The sequence below is a fragment of the Lissotriton helveticus genome, chromosome 2_1 (genome assembly GCF_964261635.1).
Source record: "Lissotriton helveticus chromosome 2_1, aLisHel1.1, whole genome shotgun sequence".
Classification (NCBI taxonomy): Eukaryota; Metazoa; Chordata; class Amphibia; order Caudata; family Salamandridae; genus Lissotriton; species Lissotriton helveticus.
The window spans coordinates 460,925,653-460,947,758 of record NC_136059.1 but is presented as its reverse complement, the minus strand read 5'-3'; the positions used below and the strand labels follow the sequence as shown (position 1 = coordinate 460,947,758).

Here is a 22,106-nt window from a genome sequence, read left to right as displayed (position 1 = left end):
TAAGAAGCATAAAAAAAATGCTAATTGGCCTTAAGGAATTACCACCAACTTCAAGTTGGTGGTAATTTGCGATTTCCTTGAAATATGCACTTTTTTGCATTTTTCAAAGTGCAATGTGAAGCACATATATGCCCTTAGGGCATGTATGTGCGCCACATGGGCACCCATGCTTATTTCAGGGGTGTAACAGGGTGTCCTTTGGACACCCCTGCACACTTGAAATTGCATTCTCAATTTGCGATTTTCTAATTGCTAATCGCAAATTGAGAATGTCTTCCCATTCATTCCTATGGGCCTCTAGGCCCGTAGGAATGAATGGGGAGGTATTCCTTAATTGCAAATCGCAATTTGTGATTCGCAATTAAGGAATATGTAGGATTCATAAAATTTATTGCAAATCCTACATACATAGCATTTTGCGATTCTCAAATAGCGATTCGCAAAAAATCGCAATTTGAGAATCGCAAAATGACTTCTTGATCCATAAATTCTGCCAAAATATTCAGTTCATTCAGATACGAAGGATGTATAGAACTGAAAGTTATGAATACAGTTTACTAAAGAAATGTTTATATGTCACACTAATTGGAGAGAAACATAAACCGGAACATAAATATTCAGTAGATATGAAATAGGCAAAGCACATGGGAATTAACTGCTTATCAGTGATATCATGTCCAATACAGAATGGAGTTTCTAAGCAAATAATTTTAAATATTCAGATCAATTCTGCAGAGTAAAGCTATAACAATGAACCAGCATTTTTGGTGCCAGAGACCGCAGTTTATGAGCAAAGGGACGTTGGAACTCAAAGTTTTCCACGTCCTTTGCTCTCCGGAACTATAATTCTATTTTAAGCATGAGTTTGAGGGGGTTTCACTGAAGTACCATCCCGATACACGACTTAAGGGAAAACTGCCTACTCAGTTTAAGGTTTTTAAATGGGGGCCATCCAGATGATGGGCATGAGATATCATAAGACAGAATCATGCAGCATCACTGCTAACCTCACATGAGTGGAGAACATTAACCATAATTTCCTGTGTTTTTTTTTAAATATCACTGCCAACTGGGAAAACTCAAATGTATTCTTAAACTGACTGGCTACCAGTAGGTTTTCCCTTGAAATTCTCCCTGAATTATTGCATGTAATTTATTTGCAGATTGTGTGATGTCTCTTTTAGCTAATAGGTTTTTTGGAATATACTAGGTGGCAGTATACTAGGTCAGTGCAAGCAGTCAGTACATAAAACCCAATTGGCTAGAGCGCCTTGCCAAACTTTGGCTTCTTTTTTTAAAAAAAATTATGGAAGTTACTCAAACTTGTAGCCTTCTAGAAATTCCTGACTGCACCAGCTTTGGTCATTCTTGTCATAGCAGATCTTTCGGACCCCTGCGGACCAGGCCTCAGTGTTGACCATCCACCTCTGTCTCCCATTTCTAGCCACTTTCTTAGATCCGGGTCTGTGAAGAAATGCAAATTACCACCATGTAGTAATCTCAGGCTATATACAGAACATGTATTTCAGATTAAGGGCCTTAAGTTTTTGTTTCACTGCTTCAAAGGAATTGAGTTTTTGTACCTTTTGCTTTATCCGAGAAGAATCTTATCATTTGGCCTTCAAATTCTGCTTTTTTACTCTTCATACATTTTGCAGTATTAAGTCTCTGTCTTCGCAATTTAAAGTCCGAGCTATTGTATTATGGTGTGCGGCGGTGCACCTGGGCAGTGCAGGATCACCGGTGCTCGATGAGCTGTTTCCACAAAAAATAAGAGGTCCAGTATTACATTTTCTTAGTCTCTCAAATTCATTTTTCCAAGAATTCATTCATCACCGATCCCTGTGCTTTCTCAGGGATTCCAAGAATCTTAGATTATTTCTCTTCGACCTCCCCCGGGCGTGACTTCATTTTTATTTCCAGTACCTATACCTCCAACTTGAGCTGGTCAACTATTTTGTTCTGTTTCTTTTTCCTGCTTTGGAACTTTCCTGCGGGATTTGGATTGGTAATGGTTTAAGGTGGGGAGGTGCGCGAGCGTGTGATCAAGATGGCCGCCGCAGCTCTGCAGTAGTGTTTTTTTGCCCGCATTTATATATTTTAACGCCGATTCTTGCCATAAATCATCTCCAAAATAAGCGGAGAGCCTTCTGAACACCTACTGTTCTGTGTGGCGATTTTCATCCATTTTGGGACACCAGAGGTTCTTCTTTTGACGGTGTGGTTCCTGGTCCCAGCCCAGCTTCTGAGGTACTGCAGGACTTTCTGTCAGAGGGGCGGAGTGCAGCTCTAGGAAAGGGCATGGCTTGGGCCTAGCCACTCCCACAGCTCAGTTTAGCTGCTGCACCAGGGATTTTTGCTGCTTTTTCACAGAGTTACAGTTTTTGGGTTAATTTCTTGTATTTCTATTGTTTTTCTCCTTCTTTTTTTGTAATTATTAACAAAAGGAGGCAGCAAATGTCCCCTCCTATAAAATCTAAGGTTGTGGAATCTTCAGAGCCTTCCTTATCATTAATATTGGAAGAAATTCAAGCATTAAAAGTCAATACTGATTCTATAGTGTCAGAAATTAAAAATGTCCGCAAGGAGATGGCTGTTTATCCATGAAAAGTTCTGATAATTCAATTAAAATTCAGGATAATAAAGCCAGACTTGACTCTTTCGCTCCTTTGGTGACAAAAATTTCTCCTTTATGCTCTCATTTGCTTGAGTTGGAAAATCGCAATAGACAATACAATCTTCGCATTTTTAATTTACCTGAATATGTTGAAGGGGATAATTGCAGATTATACTTGGAAAATTTGCTCCCTGGTCTTTTGCAACTCAAATTTCCTGAAAAATTTGAAATAGATAAGGCTCATAGAATCCCTTCACATCGAAATCCTCACCACACCAAACCACGTCAGATGATCTTCAAGGTTCTGCTTTATCACCATTTGGTCCTAATTAGAAAGGCAGCTCGAGAAATCCCTTCGTTGATGGTTAATGGGAATAAGATTTTTATTCACCAAGTTTTCGCAATACGCAAATAATTTTCTGCTTTCCGTCCTCATCTTCGACGCCTTGGGTTCAAAGATGGTCTTTTTGATCCATCGACAATGCGTGTTTGGAAGGATAATTTTTCCAAATCTTTTCTACGTCCTGATGACCTGCGGCATTTTCTTGATCAACAGTCTCGTCATTCAATGGATAATAATGACTCCAATACCTGAGTTATGATGATTCTGCCTTTCTCATTTGACAGGATACAAAGTTTTCTTCTGTAGGGCTCCAGCGGTTCTGGCCATTCTTGTAACCGTGTGTGCGTTTTCACAATTCATATTTATGTCTCTCGTTTGTCTTTTTTCCATGTTTCTTTTTCTCCTTCTTTTCTTTGATATGTGTTTTGGAGTTACTCTTTTCTTCTTTTTTTTCTGTGACCGATTTTTTCTTTGCTTTTCCTTTTCTTCTACTTGTTTTCTGGTTCTCTTCTTCTATTTTAATTTCTACTATGGCTAATACTCATAAGTTGAATGTAGTATCGTTAAATGTTAAAGGATTGCGAAATCCAGTTAAAAGTACCAAGATATTAGATTATTTAGGAAGACTTAATGATGATATTTGTTTTATTCAGGAGACTCATATCGATGATCATATTACGAAGTATATGAAAAAGAAATGGGTTGATAGCATTGTCTCTTCCCCTGCGTCTGGCAAGAAAAATGGAGTAGCGATCTTGTTTGTAAAAAGATTACATTGCCAGATTTTAAGCAAACACTCTGATGCTGATGGTAGATATGTACTAACCAAAGTTAAAGTTCATGATAAATTCTTATTTTTATTGAATGTTTATGGCCCTACTGCTGACGATCCTACATTCTGCACCACTCTTACTTCGGAGGTCTTGAGGGTTGGAAATGTTCCTTTTGTTGTTGGTGGGGATTTTAATGTTATTTATGACCCCTTACTGGATAGAATTTCTCAAGCCAAATTCCACCCTTCTAAGGTATGTTTTGCGTTCAAAGCCTTTCTCCAATCCACTAAATTAGTTGATATCTGGAGATTACACTTTCCCACTGAAAATAGTTTCACTTTTTTCTCCAATCCTCATAATTCCCATTCTCGAATTGATTGTTTGTTAATTTCTAGACACTTAATTAATTCTGTTTCAGATCCCCAGATTGGTAATATCGATATTTCTGAGCATGCTTTGGTTTCTTTATTTGTAAATTTGCAGTCCACTTACACTAAAAAATCTAGGTGGCGTATGAATACTGATATTGTCTTGAACGAGAAACATAAACCCAACCTTTTATCAGCCATTACTGAGTATTTTTAATTTAATCACGAAAGTGCTACATCTTTAATTACAAGATGGAATGCTTTTAAAGCTTATATTAGGGGGACTACAATTTCAATTATAGCACATGAAAATACAACTTTCAATGCTTCCATTTTAGATTTACAAAAACAAATTGCGAAAACTGAAAGACTCTTTATAACTTCAAATGATCCCAAATATAGGTTTACGCTTCAAAAATTGCGCTATGAATTTAATTCCATTCTTAGTAAGAGAGCAGGCATTCAAATTTCTAATGCCAATGCTAGATTTAAGTTTAATACTAATCGTTCTGGCCAACTATTAGCTAAATATTTACGCATTAAAAAAGACAAAGCCCAAATCAACTCTATTCACGGCTCTCATGGTAAAATCTCTTTTTCTCAAAATGATATAGTTAAGGAATTTTTGAAGTTCTATTCCACATTATATAACAAACCTGATTTTCATGAGGAGTCTTTAATTGACTCCTTTTTATCTTCCTGTGATCTTCCTTAAATATCCCACTCTGATAAACTTAGTCTTGATTCTCCTATTACTAAAGAGGAAATTTTACTTGCCATAAAGTCCCTTAAGAAGAATAAATCTCCTGGTCCAGATGGGTTGCCAGCTGAATTTTATAAAGAATTTCAAATACTATTGGTACCCTTTTTACATCAACTGTTTACTTTTTTTGGATCCATTGGTACAACCTCTGGTTCTTTCACTGAAGCGCTAATAATTGTACTCCCAAAACCTGATAAAGATCCCACTCTTGTTTCTCATTCACCGCCCTATTTCTTTGATTAATCAGGATTGTAAATTATATGCAAAAATACTCGCGTCTAGATTAGCTCCTATTTTAGATTCTGTTATATCTCCCGATCAATCTGGTTTTATGAAAAATAGAGTCTCTGCTAATAACACCAGAACTCTCCTTCACGTTATTGAACAAAGTCCTACTCTATCATCCCCATCAGGTATATTAGCCTTAGATGCTGAGAAAGCCTTTGATAAGATTCATTGGCAATTCTTATTTCATACATCATCTTTTTTTAATTTTGGAGATTCTTTTATCCGTATGATTTCTGCCTTATATTCAGCTCCGACTGCTCGATTATTCATAAATGGACATATTTCTCATCAGTTTTCTCTTTTTAGAGGTACAAGACAGGGATGTCGACCCTCGCCTCTTTTATTTCTCATTGGCATTGAACCCTTTCTCTCTTCGATTAGGAGGTGTGAGGAGATTAAGGGGATCAATGTTAAAGGTGTTCCTGTCAAAACCCTTGCATATGCTGATGATATACTTTTATTTTTAAATGACCCTGTGTCCTCTTTCCCACCTTTATTGTGTATAATAACACAATACTCTACAATTTCTGGCTATACTTTAAATATAACTAAAACAGAATTGTTCCCTTTGAATGTTTATTGTACTCCTGATATGCTTCCCTTGAATTGTTTACTTTGGCCAAAAAATTAATTGAAATACCTTGGGATTTTATTTTCTACTTCCATAAAGTCAACTATTACGTTGAATTGTGATTTTCTTTTATCGTATATTAAAGACAAAGGGGCAGATTTATGATAACTGGCGCATCCCCAGGGATGCGTCAGTTATTTTGCGCCGCTGCTCCGCCACCCATGGTGCGCCGCATTTACAATGCGGCGCACCATGGGGCAAAAACGGCACAGATGCGTGACGCATCTGTGCCGTAAAGGTGGCGCATTGCTGGAGTTGCGTTGCAAGCGCGACGCAGCTCCAGCAAGGCTCGGGGATGCCCCATCTTTACAATGCTGCGTCAATACCTACGCCTGCTTCAAGCAGGCGCAGGGTTTTGACGCAGCATTGGCCTGAAAGTGACTGAGTGAAATCTTATAGATTTCACTCAGCCACTTTTGCGAGGCGCACCTGACCCGGAACGCCCACCCTGCGCCGGAACGCCCACAAGTGGCGCAGGGCTTTACAACATGACGCATCTGCCTAGATGCGTCACGTTGTAAATGGGTCGTAGGGATGCGCCACGTTTACGCCGCAGTTGCGTGACGCAAACGTGGCGCATTCCCAACATATATCTGCCCCAAAATTTCCAAATGGTCATCTTTACATCTTACTTGGTGGGGTAGGTTAGATTCTATTAAAATGACTTTAGCACCTAAACATTTTTATACACTTGCAATGCTTCCAATTCAATTTCCGCTAAAATATTATAAAGATGTTGATAAAGTTTTGTCAAAGTTCTTATGGAATAATAAATCAACTCGTATTAGTTATAAATTGCTCAAAATTCCCAAACGAAATGCCGGTTTTGGCATTCCAGATTTCTTGCTTTATCATACAGCTTTTATTTTGAAGCAAAGTTCCCTTTGGTTTAACACTTCGTTATTAAGTACTCCACATACTTGGTTATCTATTGAGAAATCGTTGGTAAATCCTCACCCACTTCCATCCCTATTAACTATGTCTAACTCCACTGCATTTTTCCATAAGTCAGTCATTATTAAATCTACTAAAATGATGTTTAATGATTTGGACCTAATTTTTCTTTCTCCCATGAATAATACTGGTGATATCTCCCTTTGGTATAGCAATGTTATCAAATTGAATAGGAATGTCACTTTTTGGTCCTCATGGATTAATGCAGGTATTTTCTATCTTAAAGATGTGTATTCTAATAATAATTTTATTTTGTTTGATCAATTAAAATCTCGATTTGGTTTACCTCGATCCCATGTTATCAAATACCAATATTTATGTAACTCAATTTTATATTCTTTTGCTGTTGCTATTCCCTCTAATGTTGATGTTGATTTGGCTCGATACATTCAAACGATTTCCTTTTCTTCCCATGGCATTTCTATTTTATATAAAAAGTTATTAGATATTCTTGGTACTAACGTTGATACGCTGTCAGCCTTCTGGAATAATGAACTATCACTTTCCTTATCAAATGACACTTGGAAAGACATTTGGTGTAATGGTATATCTGGATGGCTCCCTGTTTTTCTCTTTCAAACTAACTCTTATATTTTACTTAATAGACTGTGGACCCCTTTCCGTTTACTTCATGCTAACCTTATTCCTTCTCCTGACTGTTGGCATTGTACAGTTGAATCGGGTACACTGCAACGTATGTTATTTGATTGCCCTTCTATTTTCAAATTTTGGACTGATGTTTGGGTCGTTATATCTAAGATTTTTAATATTCAAGAAGATATTTCTTATAAAATGTTGATTTGTAAATCGCATATCTTATCACATGACTTAAATGTTTTAGAATGTAAACTTTTTAATTTTCTTATTTCAGCAGCTTTGAAATCCATTACTTATTGTTGGAAAGACTGTTCTTCTTTATCTGTTCATGCATGGTGGTCCTGGGTTCTTTTTACAAGAAGAGGTGCTTAACTATCTTTGAAGGGTCTTGTTCATAATTCGCTTTCTTTTCAATCATTTTGGTTACCTGTTGATTTATATTTAGGTTTGAAGTATGGTATACATTTTTCTCTTCTAGTGCTGGCATTCTTATGACCCTTAATGTTGTTATCTCTTTACTACAGTAGCTCCTTTCACTTTTTTCTTATCCTAATCATTTGTATTTTCCCTTCCCTTTCCCTTTTTAATTTCCTTTCCATTACGATTTATTGTTACCTTTTGCATTCTTATAATGTACTGTTTATTAACGTTTTGATAATATATTAAGGTATTTTCGCTATTTTGTAATATTTTTTGCATTGTCTCTATGTTTCATCTGCATTTAAAATTCAATAAAAAAATATTTTGAATTGGTAATGGTTTAAGGTGGGTGGGGGGGCATCCTCGCATTGGCTACCTACTTGTGGCCAGGATTTCTTTTTCTGCACTGGTTATCAGCATTTAATGATCAATTTTGTTGTGTTGTGAGTGTCATGGGCATTAATCTTTCCCCATTGCGGGAAACCTGTGTGTTTTTGTCGGACCCACAAAAGTTATGCTGCTATCACTGTTTCGGGTCTCCGTGTCTCAGTGCAAGTGTTCCTATCCCACCCCCTGAGTTTGTATGTTTAGAAGCCAGTGTCCACAGTGTTAGGCCTGGCACCTTAGGGGTTCTCCTCAGAGGCAGGATTCGTCTCCTCCCCCCCCCCAAATTAACAACCTCTAATAGCCCAGACATGTCACACATGAGAGAAGTAAACTTGGCCGCATTAACTACTTGAAAGAAAGAGGAAAAAGCACAGTACATTGTAAAGATCCCTGTCAACATTACCTGCTGTTTTCAAGATATGAGATATGACGAATGCTTCTGTAGCATGCATCACTGAAGAAGTCGATCTATTGTACAGTAGGTGATAGTGTATGACTTGATCACGAGCTAGATGACTACATTAACAGTACATGTATTTGTTTTCAGGCAACAGTTTGCAGCTCAACACCTTGGACCGATCCAAATTTAAGGAAATTACAATTACACGGAACTTCCTAGCTCCTATACCGGATCACTGTGTTCAGAGGAGTAAGTGGTGCAAATCTATGTATCTGTGTGTTCAAAGCTACCAAGATGTTTTTTACTTTGCTTTTGTGTGTGGCTTTGTTAGTTTCAGATTTTCACACCAATAAAATCCTAGCTTACCCTTTAGTGGAAGATGTATTATGTTTGGGTTGGATTTATTAATTGCTCTTCACAGCATTAATTCATGCTAAAGCCTTACAGAAAATCTGAGCAGTTGGACACAACATGAAATTGCTGTTAGTATCAAAGCAACATTAAGAATGGAGTTTAGCTTCAGGAGGGCATTATAAATCTGCTGTTTTTATTCGTCACACTGGTGGTTGGAATCATTCCTGTTTTCACTTTGAAGGCACGTTTCTGTGTTATGCTTAGCACTGTGTGTATTTTTCTGGCTAATAACATGTCATCGTTTCAGAAATACTCCTCTTGCATCCCTGTCTTATCGTGCTGATTTACTGCGCGGAATCAATTCTCTACATTGAAAAAGTAAACGCATTTATGTTAGTTGAAAATAATGTGTTTTCTGCTTTACTGCAAAATCTGAAAGGCCCCTGAAGCCTTTGAAAATGGTAAAATGCAAATGTTTATTGCTTCTACTGTATTGAAGCTGCCCGATTCATACCAGCTGTCTAAATACAGCCAATGATTAATTTAGTGCATGTGGCAGCAAATAAAGTGGCAGTCACATTTAATTCGGCCGTGTCCCGCAGGTTCATGGATTTCGGGTCATACCTGTTCTTCAGATATATTCTTGCTTGCTCAGTACTCTTTTTCATATGTGTTCTATACCTTTACTTTAAAAATAAAAACTTAAAAATTGTAATTCAAAGACTGCTAATTCAGTTTAGTGTTCAGGCTTCCTGTCTAATCATTACAACAAGGCCTACATGGTCTCAAATATCACCCTTGTTTTTAGGACTACTGTAACTTTTTTTATATAAATGCACGATTTTTAATAATGTACTCTCCTTTCTTCTATTTACAACCTTTACAGGCAGGTTATACCACACACTAACCACTCCACCCATGAAACTAAATTCTATTGCCACTCTTGGCCATTCCACCTCTACTGCTGCAAATGTGCTGCATAGTTTAAGGTAGACTTGTCAGCCTTAGGATGGTCTTCCCCAATACTTTTGCCTGTTTTGCTGAATACTTGTTTGTTGGCCTTAGGACTCTGTGCACTTTACCACTGCTAGCCAGTGTTACAGTGCTTGTGCTATCTCTTTTAAACATGGTGATTTAATTAACTTAAGTCCATAGTAAAGTGGTACTATAGGTACCCAGGGCCTGTAAATTAAATGCTGCAGCAATGATTGTGCCTCCCACTTATAAATCCCTTTAAACATGTCCAATGTTTGCCATTGCAGGCTGTCTGTGCAGTTTTAAAGTGTCATTTCAACCTGGCAAATAAACCTTTTGCCAGGTCTAAACCTTCCTTTTTAATACAAATACATAAGCCCTAGGGTATGCCGTAAACAGCCCAATGGGCAGGGTGTGTAGTTGAACATGGACTTTTACGTTTTACATGTCCTGTTGGTGGAGCACTCTCAAATTAGTTTTTCATTATTTCAAGGCCTACCTCTGCATAGGATAACATTGTGTTACCCTATTACATTTAATAAGTCATAGCTTTTGATTGGGAGCAAGTAGAAAAGTCATCTTTGGTGTCTGATGTTTGTAACTTAAAGCCCTCTATTATAGTAAAGTCGGATTTTAAATCACAATTCGGAATATGCCACTTTAACAAAGCTGCCATTATCTTGTCATATCCCTTTGGTGTCTGTGCCATCGGGGGGTGGGTTATCTCACCTCATAGCTTATCTCGATCTCCCGGCTGACAACTGTGCTTGCAGGCTGTAAAGACCCCCAGGAAACGGTGCAGGAAGTGCGGGCTGTCCTCAGCTACGTAGTCTCGGTTTCACGCTGGGACGAGGCTGCTAGGGAACTGTGGTGCTGCTGGTCGGTTGGAGCCAGAGCTGGAGGCAGAGGCAGCACAAGTCAAGCTGCAGGTTGGAGCTCACCTCAGTCCCCGCGGTTTGGGAGTTGTGGACGGTCTTCCTCATTGGGGGTCCGAGATTGGGAGAGTGGAAGAGCAGCTCAGAGGAATCCCTGGTAAGACCTTTCTAGCATAAGAAGGAAGGTGCTTTACCCGAGGATAAAGCTGATGGTAAGGCTGGGGTTAAGCCCTCAATATACACACAGCTCACCAGGATTATCAGGGCTGGCAAGGTGGGACAGGTCCCTGACTTCCCCTTTGAGACTCCCTCAGGTACTGTAAAAAATGTAAAGGACATTAGGATGGGGAAGCCCGGGCAGCACAGTGGAGGCTCAGGGGGGACAGCCTGTGTTCAACAAAATAAAAAATTGGGCAAATTTCCCACGAAGAACTCAGGGAAGAGAGGTAACAAATCAACTACTCAACAGCTAAAAATAACCCCCTCACTTAAACCCTTTTTTTGGAGTGTTACCTGATCTTCAATGGGAAGAGAGTGCTGCTGGATCACCTCTAATGAAGAGTTCTAGAATGGAAAAGCCTGCTGAGGGCTGTAATTTTAATGAGTTGCATACTACAGGAGCATCTCCCCCAATAGAGGGCAATGAGGGTGAAGCGAGTACAAGAAGAGTCCAAAATAATGCAGACTCTGTTCCTCTCAGTAACAGTTTTGAAGCATTGGCATTAGGAGAAGCTCAGGAAAGGGCGGAGGATCTACCTACAATGAGTAAGGCGAACGGTAAACCTGGAGAGGCGCCCAAGGAAGATGTTGAAGATTCACTGGCAGGTATCCTACTGGGGCTAAAAGAAGAAATTGAGAGCCGTTTTGAAGTCTCAGAGGCCAATCAGGTTGACATTTAAGCCTCATGCTCTGAGTTAGCACAGAAACTTGATGAGATCACCTCCCGAACCAAAGCAATGGAAGAAGAAGTTGGATCGATCAGGCAAGATGTGGCAAAAATGCCACTGGAATTCCCTCGCTGGTTAAACAAAACCAATCTTTAAGGGAGGATCTTGAGAGACTGGAAAATCACTCCTTTAGGAATAACTTAAGATCTCTGAACATCCCAGAGATGGAAGAAGGTACAGTATAAAGGCCTTTCTAAGCGACCTTCAGCGAGATACAGTCCTAAAGGACAGAAAGGATATTAATCTCACCGCGGTGCGGAGAGCAAAATATTAACATCGGGTGGCTTTTCTGTGCTGGCTCGTCTTTTACTCATATGAGGTCAGAACTTCCGGGCTGTTTATCGTGCCCCGGATCCCTCTCTGCCTGGGAAACGCCGGTTGAGTGAAGCCTTTAGTATATTGGCAGGCACGTTTGGAGAACCATCAAGGTCTCTCTATATAGATTTTGGTGAATGTAGTAAATGTAGAAGGGCCAAGTATATATGTTATATTATCCACTAAACCCCTTTGACCACAACTATCTGTCTTGCCAACAGGGGTTGTTCAACAAATTGTGCTAGTGATATTTTTTGTATAAATTATATTTGCAGTGCATCGTGAGTAATCAATCCAACCGAGGGAATTTGCCTTCGAGTTTACCCGGTTGTTGCGGACCTTTTATGTCATGGAACTCAATTGGATAGGACCTTAAAACCATCCCCCCCAAATATCACCCACTGGTATGTGTCTCTCCCCCCATAACCAGCTATCTTCTAATAAACTATACAGTGTATAGGTGAACGGTAAACATTCATCTATTTTCTCCTGCTCCCTTCTTGTTTTTATTAGAGATAAAACGGAAGTCTTTTTTCTATCATGACTGTACCTGTTGAGGCCAGCATCTTCATCTGAAACCTTATTGTGCCTCCTAATTCGGAGAATGGTATTTGTTAAGCTGTTGTGAAATATCTTGTTGCATGTGGGTTTAGACCACTTTGGGATGTTGAAGTGTGATGCACATTTACCACTCCTTTACCACTTCTCACTTTGTTGGGATCCTTGGTATGTCTTAGATTCTTTTTACACATCCGTATCACTTATATCTGGAATGGTCTTTTCTTTTTAAGCTCTATTCTATATATGTAGTTTATTCTTTATTATGGTGATAAAACTCTTTGACTTATTGAATATGAATCATGCGGTTTCTCTTTTTTAATCTATAATGATTGACTATCTGATTGCCTTGAACCACACTTGATGTCCTATGAATTTTAAAAGTATGTATGTATTTTTTTCTCAGACATGCCTCTGTATACTCCCGCCCGATGAAGGTGTAGCCCCGGCTGGGGGTATACACCGAAACGCGCGTTGGCGTTTTGTACAATCTGGGAACCATCTGAGTGATCTGGGACTTTGTTCCAACTATTATCACCAAATCAATCATTGGCTATGATATTTTTGTGGAGTGGTGTGTTGTTTGTGATCAGAGTTGTATGTGTGTTGGTATGAAAGTGTTGATTGGCATGTGGGTTGTTGTGAGGATGTGATTGAGTCATTTTTATGTATATTTTCCATAACAAAGAATAATGATCTATATTTAATGTAATGATTCAGATTATAATCATCAATTGAAGAAACTGTTGTCTTATTTAATAAAATCTTAATAATTTTGTAAGTATATTGTGAGATTTTCATGTGTGGTTCGGGGTTCAGTATAAATATATAAGGACCTCCTTGAGGCCTACTCTTGAATATTATGGGCAGGTAATTCCCCTTTTGCCTTGTCTCTTACTGTTGCCCGTCTACCTGCCTTTAAGTGATGAGGGGTCCCCCGTCTTTGTAGGATATTAATCTAGAACAGGAGCTCCAGAAAGTGCACAGGGACCCTTTTAGGCGGAAGCCTCAACGGACTAAACCAAGGAAGATCCTGGTGAATTTTCCTTTCATATTCCGTCAAGGAGACTATCCTTAGTGGGGCTTTAAGAGCTGGGCCTTATGCTGTTAAGGAGTTTTCTGTTATTTTAAGATCCGACATATGCAAAGCAATGGAGTTGAGGCAATGGGAGCTTGGCAATAGGATGGAGGACCTGAGGAAGTTGGGGGCATAGGCGCAACTGAAATTTCCTGCAATGCTCCACATAATGTGGAACAATCAAATGTATAACTGTCAGGCAGTTGAGGATGTGGATGCACAAATAGACTCTGTAAAAAGACAAAAACAATAGAGGATGATCCTAAAATTTTCTAGCCATGAGTTTGTGGTGGTGGTAGAACACGGGTGGGTAGCAGCTGGGTAAAAAAACAGAAAAAGAGGACCTCAGTATCACCAAATAGCTATGTTTATTTCACTAGAAGGTGGGAAATAGTGCAGGGGGATAATGGCTGGAGAAGGTAAAAACATAGGCTTCCTAACCTGGAATGTGAAAGCCATGCCCACAATATAATTCTCCAGGAGACGCACCTGGTTGCAGGGGAGAGAAAAGAGCTATTCCGCGGGTATGGATGGATTAAAAGTTTTGCAGTGTCAGATCAAGAGCAATGTTGTAATGGGGTTGTAATCCTGTCAAGGAAGGGTTCTGGGCTGCAGGTCAAGTATTCTAAAACGGATGGCACTGGTAAGTGGGTCTTAGCTGGAATGAAATGTGTAGATTTTGAACTTATCTGTGTTAGGTTTTATGGACCAAACATGGATGATCCATAGCATATCGTTAACTTGGAATTAAACTTGATTGAGGCTTTAGCTCCGCTGATCATGGGTGGTGATTTTAATATCCTAGGACATTGTGCTTGATCGATCAACTCAGCGAGTAGGTGCTCAGACCCCCAGGATTAGAAGGGCTCTCAGGAATATGTTGCAGAATTTAGGGTTGGTAGATGTATGGAGGAATTTAAAAGGGCAGGCAGAGGGGACACCTTCCACAGTAAAAAGAATGGCCACTATTCTAGGTTGGACTATCGTTTTGTGTAAAGGTGATTATTAATGAACATAAAAGAGGTTAAACACCACCCGGCACATGTCTCAGACCATTCTCCTGTTACTATGATATTACAAGTCCCCAGAAGTAAGCCTAATATAAGGTGTATCTTAAAGCGCGCCCTTCTCTTAGATAACAAGATGTGCTTGCTTTAAAAAAGGCCATATTTGAGTACTTTTTGAATAATATAGGACCAGCTTCATCAGTAGTAGTATGGGATGATTTTAAAGCATATATTTGGGGGTTACTGAAAAGCTTGATTGTTCTAAGAGCAGGGAAGAGAGGGTAGAGCTGAATGGTATGGAAAAAGCTGTTGGAGCCCTTGAGGCCTCTCTGCAGTTGTTGAGTGGGGGGAAAGAAGCAGAAATGCTACTTAAACAGCTTGAAGAGGCACAGCTAGGAGGGTAGCCTGGCGGCACTGGAAGGAGAAGCTACAGGGACAAATGAACAACTCACACAACTGCGGGAGGCTAACATTCAATAGGCAGAACTGCTGCAGGAACTGCGGGTTATTGATTACAGGCTATACACACAAAGACAGCACACGCAAGCTGACAGGTCGGGACCACTGCTAGCACGATTGGTTCAAAACACCCCATTGCCCACACCCATACTAGAAATTAGGAACAGTGTGGATGTAGTGGTGGACACGCAATTGGACATTAATGCCGCGTTTAGGGACTACTATGAGCCCCTTTACGGCCCATTACCTGGGCTTATTTACACTGAATTTGAACCTTTTTTCGAAGGTTTACGCCTCCCCCAACTTACACATCAACAACAAGATGAATTAATGCGGCCAATAACAGGGGCGGAAATCCGGCAGGCGGTAAAGGCTTTACCACGTAACAAAACCCCAGGGAATGATGGTCTACAGGTTGAATTTTAGGCGGTATTTGCTGACTTGCTAACTCCTCGTTTGCAGTGCCTATATCGTGAATCGTTTGAGGGAGGTGAGCTCCCCGCTACTTCCCTACAGGCGTTAGTGATTTCTTTATTGAAACCCGGGAGGGATGCTTTGCTCATTTCGAGCTATAGACCCTTATCAGTCCTCAACATGGACTATAAAATTCTGAGTAAGTTGTTGGCCCCTCGTCTAGGTCAGTTTATCCCTACGCTAATACACACCGATCAATGTGGGCTTGTTCCTGGTAGGAACACGGCACTCAACATCAGACGCCTGCACCAGGTCATGCTGGGCACGCGCGACATAGGAACTAAGGAAGGTCGCATATCACTTGATCTGCGGCAGGCGTTTGATTACTTACGCTGGGACTATATGTTCTATGCCCTTGCACGTTTCGGTATACATGAGGAGTATATAGCATGGGTGTGTGTAGTACATAAGTATGTGCTCTAGTTTTTGTAGAATGTAATTACTTCATTCAGAATGTATTCCTGTATTGTTCCATGTTTGCTTGTAAAGTAGAGTTCTGTTCTATAACAGTTACTGGTTGCTTTTGTAAGGAGCAGTCCGCTCTTGTTACTTCTCTATATCTTATCAAATATCTCTACCAATCTCACTGGGATCTGTCTACTTCCTTTACTACAATTTTGGTGACGAGGATGGGATACACCATTCTCTGGAAGACACTGGCAGCAGAATTGAGACCAAAAGGGAGGTGTGTGAATTGAAATGTGCCATAGGGTGTGATAAAAGCTGTCAAGTATTTTGAATCTTTTTGTAAGTTGATTTGATGGTAGGCACTCCTGAGATCTATCTTAGAAAACACCTTAGCGCCTTTTAGAGTGGTGATGAGTTCTGAAATATTGGGCAATGGAAATGTGTCTGCAACCACACACTGGTTTAATGATCTTAAATCCACACAGACGAGGAGGTTGCCATCTGACTACTTTGTGACTACAATGGGAGAAACCCATGTTGAAGTCTCTACAGGTTCTATGACCCCAGATGCCAACATATCTTGAATGAGCCCCTTAACTTCCTTTCTTACAACAATAGGAATCCGTCTGACTTTGTGTTGTACTGGAATGGAACCCTTTTTTAAAAATAATCTTGTGAGAATAACCTTTTAATTGACCTAACCCTTCTCTAAATACACTTTTGGCAATACATCGAATTATCGGGACGTCCCCCTCCCTCCTTCCCCCCCACCCCCCCGAGAACGGCATGGACTCTTGGATTACTCAGCGCTACAGGCAGTCTGACTAACGGAGAAACAAAGTAGCAATCTTACAAGATTGCAGCGGCAACAGTGTGTTTCTTGTTCTGCCTCCTGTGTCGATAGAGAAGAGAAAGGAAAAAAAAAAGGAAAGGGAAATTTACTGCTCAGTGAAGCCGAAGGGAAATCGACGGAGATTTGTCACATATCAAAACGGGGGAAGCGATTATTACGGTCTAGACGGCACAACGCGCTTTTCTTTCTTTCAGATTAAGCGCACTATGACCTTTTCAAGTCTATGAGTATTTCCTGAGTTTATCCACGTAAATAAATTGTTTGGGCTACAACTTAACACTAATGCAGAGGCTGCTTCGTGCTTACCTGCTGCTTGCTCGGCATCTCTTTCCCCGGCTGATTAGCGGCTCGGCTCTCAGCTGGTCTGGCCTTGGGCTGCGTCCTAGCTCACAGGGGATCACAGACTCTGTACAAGTTGGTGGGTTGCAGATGGCTCCAAAAAACCCACCCAGATCGACCAGGACAAATAAAACTAACAATGAGGTGGTACCAACGAGCGAAGGAACAACTATATAAGAAGTCCCCACATCCCATGGAAAATCGAGAGCTGGGGTTCTTCCTACAGGGATTACAGGGATTACAACCACTACTGATAAGGCTTGAGATAAGGCAGGAGAAACCGTGCTATCTCCAGGAGGGGGAGTTGGTGATGCTATCCCCTCTTCAGCTTCCATAATACACAGTAAGAAAACTTTGCGACCTCCGATCCTGCTTGTACCTCTGCCCTCGCCCTTACCAGCTCCTACCCCTGCAAAGGACTGTAGCATTAAAATTGGCACAAATGACACAAATAACGTTACTAATGCTACCAATGATATTAATGCTAAACCACTGAAAGGAGGAAAAAGCATAGTGGAGTTTGAGGGAAATGTAATCAATATGGCTGTCTATACTGAAGTCACAGAGGGGCCTCTGGAGGGGGGTCCTACAGAAGAAATAGAAGGAGAAACAGTTGGTACTACGGAAGCCCACTCAGTTGACTTTTCCATGGAAGACCTTCCCTCAGAGAGGGGGCCTGATGCTGATTCACTAGCTACTAGCGCGGAGGCAAATAACTCTCCGAATGGGGAACTATGCACAGCGGAGGAGTTGGCAGCTTTAGAGGGTATTGTGGAGGATACAGTAGAGGGTGAACTATCTAACGATGAATTTGAGGACTTAACAACGGCCGGCTCTCTCTCAGACACAGCAAAATACCTTTCGAACAGAAGGGACAAGGCTAAGTCTAAGTCTAAGTCTAAAACAAGGGGCAAGAAGGTGAAAACCATGGGCTTGGTAGTAAGTTTAAACCCATCGACAAGGAAAAATCTGTTGGTTGAGAAAAGCCCTCTCAGGAAATGGATTCAAGCCAAGGGGCTGGTGAAAAATATGACACTCAGGCTCTCTGGTACAAGCCCTTCTGGTCCTAATGGTACTGACCCTCTTGCATTTTCTCCGGAGGATTTAGCAAACACAGCAGGTATTCCTAGGCCGCTCTTGGCTGGAGAAATTGGATTAACAAGTGTAACTGACCTGACTGGGCCCCAGGATCTGGTTCCCGGAGAGAAAGACGCCATACTGGCTTCCACAACTATTGAGACCTTGCCCAATAGCATTTCTATGGCTAATATGACTACTGCTAATATCTCTCCTGTCAGGATAAAGTCACCTACGATTCTGCCGACATCTATCTCCACAATCCCTCAGTGCATAATTACTCTTAATGAACATTTAGAGTCAGAGATAGAATCACACGACTCCCCACTGGACATCATCTTACAGACTTTGACTGGACACAGGAGAGAAGCGCAAGAACATTTCTTACAGTTGCGAGATGATAACATCAAACTCCAGAGAGCTATGCTCGAGATTACATCTAAGATGGGGGGGATAGCTCAGGAAATGGAGGGTTTGCAACAGCGAGTGGTTCAGGTGGAAGAGGGCTCAGCTAGAACTGAAGCCAAGGTTAGCGAACATGAATCCCAGCTTTTGGCCCTTCAAGTGAAAGTTGAGGACTTGGAGAATCGCCAACGGTGATCTAATCTAAGGCTCTTTGGTATCCCAGAGGGGGTTGAAGGGGAGGACCCGAGGGCATTCATGGTGGACTTACTCCAGAAAGCCTTCACGGATCTCTCTGACTGGGATTGGGACTCCCAACTTCAGAGAGTCCACCGGCTACCATTGATTCAGAGGAACAAGCATAACAAATTTCCTCGCCCTTTCCTTATCCACTTTGGTAACTATCTGTTAAGGCAGGCAGTATCATCAAAAGCTAGACCGAATCTGCCAGTCTCAGTAGGGAATCTATCTTTTTTTGTCAAATCGGATCTTAGTAAGGCTACTATGGATAGGAGATGGCAATTACGTAAACTTATAGATCCGATTAAGTCACATGGTGGACAAGCTTTCCTACAGGAGCCTGCCCGCCTCAAGATAATCAAAAATGGACATACTCACTTCTTTACAGATGTAAGGGAAGCAGAGAGTTTTCTCGCCTCACTTTCTTAAACTTACAGAGAACTATAAGTGATCTCGTAATATAATATTCTAGACTCAAGTACCCATTTATAAATAGCCTCTTTTTTCCTCTTTCTCTCTTTTATTCGCTCTCTCTTTATCATTGAATCACGCACTAGTTTTCTTTTTCTTAGACACATGTAGAGTCTTTCTGTTCGGGTGGGGCTAGGGGAGGAACCACTGGCTGCTCCTCAGGTTGGCTGCCATTCTAGCGGCAGCTAGTGTTCAGGGGGGGGGGCTCCTTCCCGAGAGGGGGGAGGGGTTGGAGGGGTGGGGGGTTTGGGGGGTTGGGAGGGGTTGGTGGGGGGGAGCAGTACACTATGGGAAAAGCAACTCAAATAGCGAAATTATGGTTTCACTTCAAAAACATTTTATTATACACTTCAGCCTTGCGGAATGACAAGATTTATTTGATCTTTTTTTTTTAATGGTGCGCATAAAATGTCTTGCATGGAATGTTGCAGGTTTAAACAGCAGAAATAAGAGAAGACTTGTCCGGGAAGAATTAGCCCTCCATGACCCGCATTTTGTTCTTCTGTCTGAGACACACATAGCCTACAAAGACAGGAAGTTACTTGGTCAATTGGGCTATGATGTGATTATTTGCTCCACTTTTAACGCTTCAATAAGAGGGGTCACTATCCTAAAAGATAAACGCTTTAAGATTGAGATATGCAGAACCGCTTGTGATAAGAATGGCAGATGGGCTTTAGCGCAAATATTAGTTGGAAAATGCAAACTGGTTCTCTGTGTGGTTTACGGTTCAAATTCCGATGAGTCATTTATTTTTGATCAATTAAATTTGGAATTACTACAGTGGGAAGGGGAATTAGTCATCATGGGTGATTTTAACTGTATAATGAACTATCAGATTGGCACTACTAAGCACAACTCATTCCAACGAATGCGGAGAACCCGTGCCGCCATATTAGAGCTTGGCCGCATTCATAACATCAAGGATGCTTGGCGCAGTGCTTTTCCCAATGTTCCCGGTTACACATATTATTCCGCTCCCCATAGGCTTTGTACACGGATTCATATGGTTTGGACAACAGATAATCTGCTGAAAGACAGTACTATAGAACTATGTCCATGAATAAACTCAGACCACAACCCCATCGTATTCTCTTGCTATACTAAAGAGAACCGCGCAGCGCCCCGAGCATTTTCCTTCCCCAGGCATTTATGTTCAAATACTTTATTTATCTCCCAACTTAAACTCCACATTCTAGACTTCATTGAGCTTAATATTAATTCTACCACTTGTCTCATCATGTGGGACGCCTGTAAGGCTAGTATTCGTGGGCTCACACAGCAGTTTCTATACCAACAAAACACTGAGCGCCGAAGGAGAGACAAAATAATGGCTAATGATATTATGAATGTAGAACTTCAACTAGCCGATGCTATCCGCTCGTGCCCCGAAAATGTGATTACATTAGGGCTACAATTAGGATGTTTGAAGGCCAGACTTAAAACGATTTTCTGGGAAAAGAGTTGTTTAAAACTACATAAATCACGTCTCTCGCAGTATGAAAGCAGAGACAAGCCAGGGAAACTGCTGGCCTATAAAATAGCGGACGAAAAGGCTAGCACTCGGATAAAATACATTAGCGGCCCTAATAATACAATATGTGACCAACCATGTCAAATTCTAGAGCAATTCTCGCTGTTTTATGAAAAGCTGTACACACCAGAAGTATGTCCCACCTCGGCAGCTATTCAAAAATATCTGGATTATTATGTAGGAACATTTGAACCCCTTGAATTGGAACACCTGTCTAATAATATTAGCCAACAGGAGATCAGACCAGCGATCTCCTCTTTACCATCTGGAAAAGCCTCTGGTGAAGACACAATACCAATTGAGGTTTACAAATTATGCTCGGACGAATTGACTCCCTTACTCCAACAAGTTAGCAATTACATCGGGGACCACAGGAAAGCACCCTGCTCCTGGAATAGGGTTAATCTTGTGTTCTTTTTAAAAAAGGGAAACCACCTGATAATTGCGGCTCTTATCACCCTATTTCATTAGTTAATGCTGACGCTAAAATATTTGCTAAGGTACTGGCCACTCGGTTGGCCCCGTATATACAAAAAATTGTCAGCCCGCATCAACACGGTTTTGTAATGGGCAGAGACACTACGGCACATAGTAACATGGCAATAACTGCCTTTGATATTGCAGACAAGGAATCCACCCCACTCGGCATGATTTTGCTAGACGCAGAAAAAGCTTTTGACCGAGTGGGGTGGGGATATCTTTGGCAGGTTATGACTAATTTTGGTTTTGATGGCAAATTTATGAAATGCACTCAATCTTTATATGACAACCCTACAGCTAAAATTAGCTATGCCAGTATCACATCAATTCCATTTTCAATAGCTAGGGGCACCCGACAAGGATGCCCCCTCTCACCATTATTATTTGCTTTGTCAATGGAACCATTTTTATCTGCTTTGCAATCTCAACCCCATATCCCTCCTTTTGAGTTTGGCCCTCACACATTAAAAATTACGGCCTATGCCGACGACATTGCTATTTATTCCACTGATATTACAGAAACAATGAAGGGTATCATAGAGGAGGCCAACCGATTCGGAGAGATCTCCGGGTGTAAATTGAATTTAAACAAAACTCAAATTGTATCGAACTATAAACCAGTACTGCCAACTGCAGGTCTATGCCAGACTGCAACTTATTTAGGGGTTCAAATTTATGATAATATAAAGAGTGTAATCAAAATAAATTACGAAGCCCTA

The 22,106-nt window shown here is 40.8% G+C and overlaps 1 protein-coding gene across 1 annotated transcript in view; it reads left to right on the top strand.

The window, feature by feature from the left end:
• Positions 1 to 22,106, top strand: part of ANKRD55 (ankyrin repeat domain 55) — a 747,192-nt gene that overhangs the window by 591,178 nt on the left and 133,908 nt on the right. The window contains exon 10 of the mRNA XM_078677760.1: positions 8,689 to 8,790. Within this exon, the coding sequence (XP_078533886.1) occupies positions 8,689 to 8,790 (102 nt within the window). The remainder of the gene's footprint in view (positions 1 to 8,688; positions 8,791 to 22,106) is intronic.